Source organism: Carya illinoinensis, chromosome 13 (assembly GCF_018687715.1).
Source record: "Carya illinoinensis cultivar Pawnee chromosome 13, C.illinoinensisPawnee_v1, whole genome shotgun sequence".
Lineage (NCBI taxonomy): Eukaryota > Viridiplantae > Streptophyta > Magnoliopsida > Fagales > Juglandaceae > Carya > Carya illinoinensis.
Genome location: NC_056764.1, coordinates 394,175 through 397,694, shown reverse-complemented (window position 1 = coordinate 397,694; position 3,520 = coordinate 394,175). Strand labels below are relative to the sequence as shown.

Sequence of the window (3,520 nt, the reverse complement as noted above, 5' to 3'; positions counted from 1 at the left end):
AATGCACACGGCTTGGTAGGCTCATCTTGTGGGGTGAAATAAATGGGATACTACTTCCAACAGCTGCCCCGTGATTATCTAAATTCATTTCACCAACATAATGTGCATTTAATTTAACATTATGTAACAATGCAACTTTGATTACAAGAAAATAACAATGATCCTAGTACTGCCCAGAAGTTCTTTTTTAGTTTTTGAAAGGGTTTAGATCATTTAAAATAAATAAATAACTAAATAATGCCTTTGAAAAGATAACTTTTTGGTTTTTAAAAGATTAAAAAGGCTTTTTGCAATGTCGGCCTCAGCTTTCCTATCTTTTTACTTCCTAAATGCGTATGCTGCTTTTGAGGCGGATGCAACTTCCTCCTCCTCGTTTTTCTCACTCATCACTGTCTCTGCCCCTATTCGCCATGCTCGGAAGACAACATCACAACTTGCCATCTAATCCTCTCCTTCGCCTTTATTATTGTCGGTCTCATTTTCCAAAACAGAAGCCAGAAGTTTGAGTCCTCTTATCACCCATGCAATTAATTGTTCTCGATCCCAAAAAGAGAGAGAGGGGAGTGGGGGACGACTCTGATTGAAATTATACTCTAAAAAGATAAAACATAGCGCCGCATGCAATTAATTAATTAAAATTAAATAATGGACTATATGGAATTGCTCAATAACTTGGGAATCTTTGTAGTGACGAGTACAGGATGTTTAATTTTCACGTGCATGCAACTGCTGCCTTTAATTATCTCTCTCGCTTTACCCCCCACAGCTTTACGCTAAGAAATCTAATTGTAACTATAACTGTATATTAATATTTATATTAATTTAATATAATTAATTAAAAAATAAATTTTATTAAAAATAATATTAATTTAAATTTTAAATATAAAAAAATTAATATTAATAGATAAATTAATACGCGACTTTACTTATTCTTCTTTTCACAAAACTCACTTTATAATATCACAATTGAACCTTAAGCAGTGCTTCTTAAATCTTAACAAATTACACTTTACTTAATAAAATAAAATCTATGATAGGGAACCCAAAAAAAATAAAAATAAAATAACTTACCACAATTGCGAGACACTAGACGACACTTAGGAGGCGTTTCTGTATCGGGCGAACCATTAACATTAGCAAGCCCTTAGTGGGTTGCCACACAAGCAATCGTTGTTCATAAAGGAGGAGGCTTCAAGGTGATCAAATGGCGATCCCATGGGAATCGGCCCGCATAGGTGGTTGTAGGCCAGGTCCAAGTGCCCGATATACTTCGCCGACGATAACGACTTTGGTATCGGACCCTTCAATTTGTTGTACGACAAGTCCAGCGCCATGAAGTACGTCTTTGACCCGAAAACATCCGGTATATTACCCTCAATACTGTTTCGGCTCAAGTTCAGTATACCCACTCCCGAGTTACTCAACAGTGCCGGTGGTATCTGTCCCGAAAGCGAGTTACTGTCCAAATTAAGAGTAGCAAGTACCGGCATTTTCCCCAGTTGCTCCGGTATCAAACCCGAAATACGGTTCATGGACAAATCCAAGTCCGCGAGCCGGTACATCTTGGATATGGACGCCGGAATTGAGCCGCTGAGCTGGTTCCTACTCAGTAGGGCCCGACTCAGCATGCCGAGCTTTCCAAAATCGGCCGGCATCTCGCCAGAGATCTGGTTGTTGCTGAGATCTAGGTGCATCAACTTGGAGAGTCCCACGAGTGACGCTGGGATCTTTCCAGAGATAGCATTATCGGCGAGGTTGAGGACCGTGAGTCGCTGGAGTTTTCCGATATCTTCAGGAATATCGCCGGATATCCGGTTTCCAACTAAGTCGAAGATTCGGAGGGGGGAGATCGATGTGATGCACTTGGGGATCTTACCGGAGATTCCCTTCCAGTCGGCGACGATAAGGTTGGTGAGGCGGTCTAGGTTGCAGATATCCGGCGAGATCGTGCCGGTCATGTACCCCGTGCGGCCTGCTTTTTCGAAAATGGGGTCTTCGGACTCGCCGCGGAGGTTAATGTCCGCAACTCGCTGAGTTGTCGGGTCGCAGCTGACTCCGTACCATCCGGAGCAGCAGTCGGTGCCTGCCCAAGTGTCAAAGATGCCCAAGTATGGTTCGTTAAGTGCGTTCTTGAAGGACAAGAGAGCGGCGCGGTCCGAAGGCGGGCAGGAGGTAACGCCAGAGAGAGCGCCGACGAACATCATGGTAAAAGACATAAACAGCCACCCCATCTTTAGCTCAAAAAATAAAAAGAGATAGAGAGAGAGAGAGAGAGAGAGAGAGAGAGAGAGAAGAGCGAGAGCTTTGCTCTGGTTTAAGAACGTGAATGTGAGGAAAGTTAGAGTATGTCTGTCCTCTGCAACGATAATAAGTGATATAAATAAATGCGAAGGACAGTGTGTGTATGACTGTTTATATGTCTGCGAGAAGAGGAGGCAGGAATGGCTGGTGGATGCGGGAGCCTTGCTTGTTTCAAATACACACGTTCGGACGAAACAGCCGTTCATGTACAGTGTAAAATTACACTTATATAGTTTGATTTGAGATTATATATTTATACATCAAACTTTCATTTTATTTTCATCTCAATAAATAATATGTGACATATTTTTTATTATTAAATGATAAAATGTATCTTATAATAATAAATATACTATACCCTATACAATGAGGTGAGAATGCAGTGTATTAAATTTTTTAATATATATATATTGGTTGGATTTGATTGGCTGATAATTCATAGGCATGTTATGGTACAATTATTTGTAAAGTTCGGAGGCTGTCCTCTCATTAAAATAAATGATACAATTATTTGAAATATGATTATTTTATTTTGGGCTATACCATTATTTATTTATTTATTTTGTTAAAATAATTTTAGTTGAATGGCAAATATGTATGTCATAACAAGTAGGCTTGGGCTCCGACTCCGACGGAGTCGGAATTGCCAATTCCGAACTCCGACTCCGACTGGAGTCGGAAACGGAGTTTCACTCCGACTCCGATACCTTGTTCGGAGTTCGAACTCCGATCGGAGTTCCGATGGATTCCGAACGGAATCGGGCTCCGACATCCGCCCGATTCCGATTCCGATTCCGAGTTTTTTTTTTTTTTGAAAAAAAATGATATATAGATATATAGATATATATATATATATATAATACATATTACATCTTTAAGAAAACTCTTATACAATTGTCCAAAACATTGATAATAGTTTAAATGCTATTCCAAACATCTTCCAAATTCCAATACCAAAATAAAAACATCTTCCAATACAGAGGTGCTCCAAAACATCTTTCAATATATCGTGGTTTGTCGTTGACTCGTTGGTGATACCTGAAATTAAAATAAAAAGTCACAATCAATAAAAAGAAAAAAAATGATTAAATAAAAATAATTCAGAAACAAATGATTATCATTTCTCACCAATATTTTTTAATCGCGAGTTTATCAACTTAGCCACACTCCAAGTATCAGTCATCGGCAAGTATGCTAGAATTCACAATTGTATCTATGA

General features: G+C 39.1%; 1 protein-coding gene across 1 annotated transcript; it reads right to left on the bottom strand.

Moving 5' to 3' along the window:
* Window positions 1-935: 935 nt before the first annotated feature.
* LOC122292933 (DNA damage-repair/toleration protein DRT100-like) lies at window positions 936-2,448 on the bottom strand. Its single transcript, XM_043101500.1, has one exon. The coding sequence runs from the start codon at window positions 2,229-2,231 to the stop codon at window positions 1,134-1,136; it is 1,098 nt and encodes a 365-aa protein (XP_042957434.1). The 5' UTR covers window positions 2,232-2,448; the 3' UTR covers window positions 936-1,133.
* Window positions 2,449-3,520: the final 1,072 nt, after the last annotated feature.

What these genes read in the sequence shown, in the direction of transcription:
- LOC122292933 (XM_043101500.1), bottom strand. Translation starts at nt 2,231, where the DNA reads ATGGGGTGGCTGTTTATGTCTTTTACCATGATGTTCGTCGGCGCTCTC.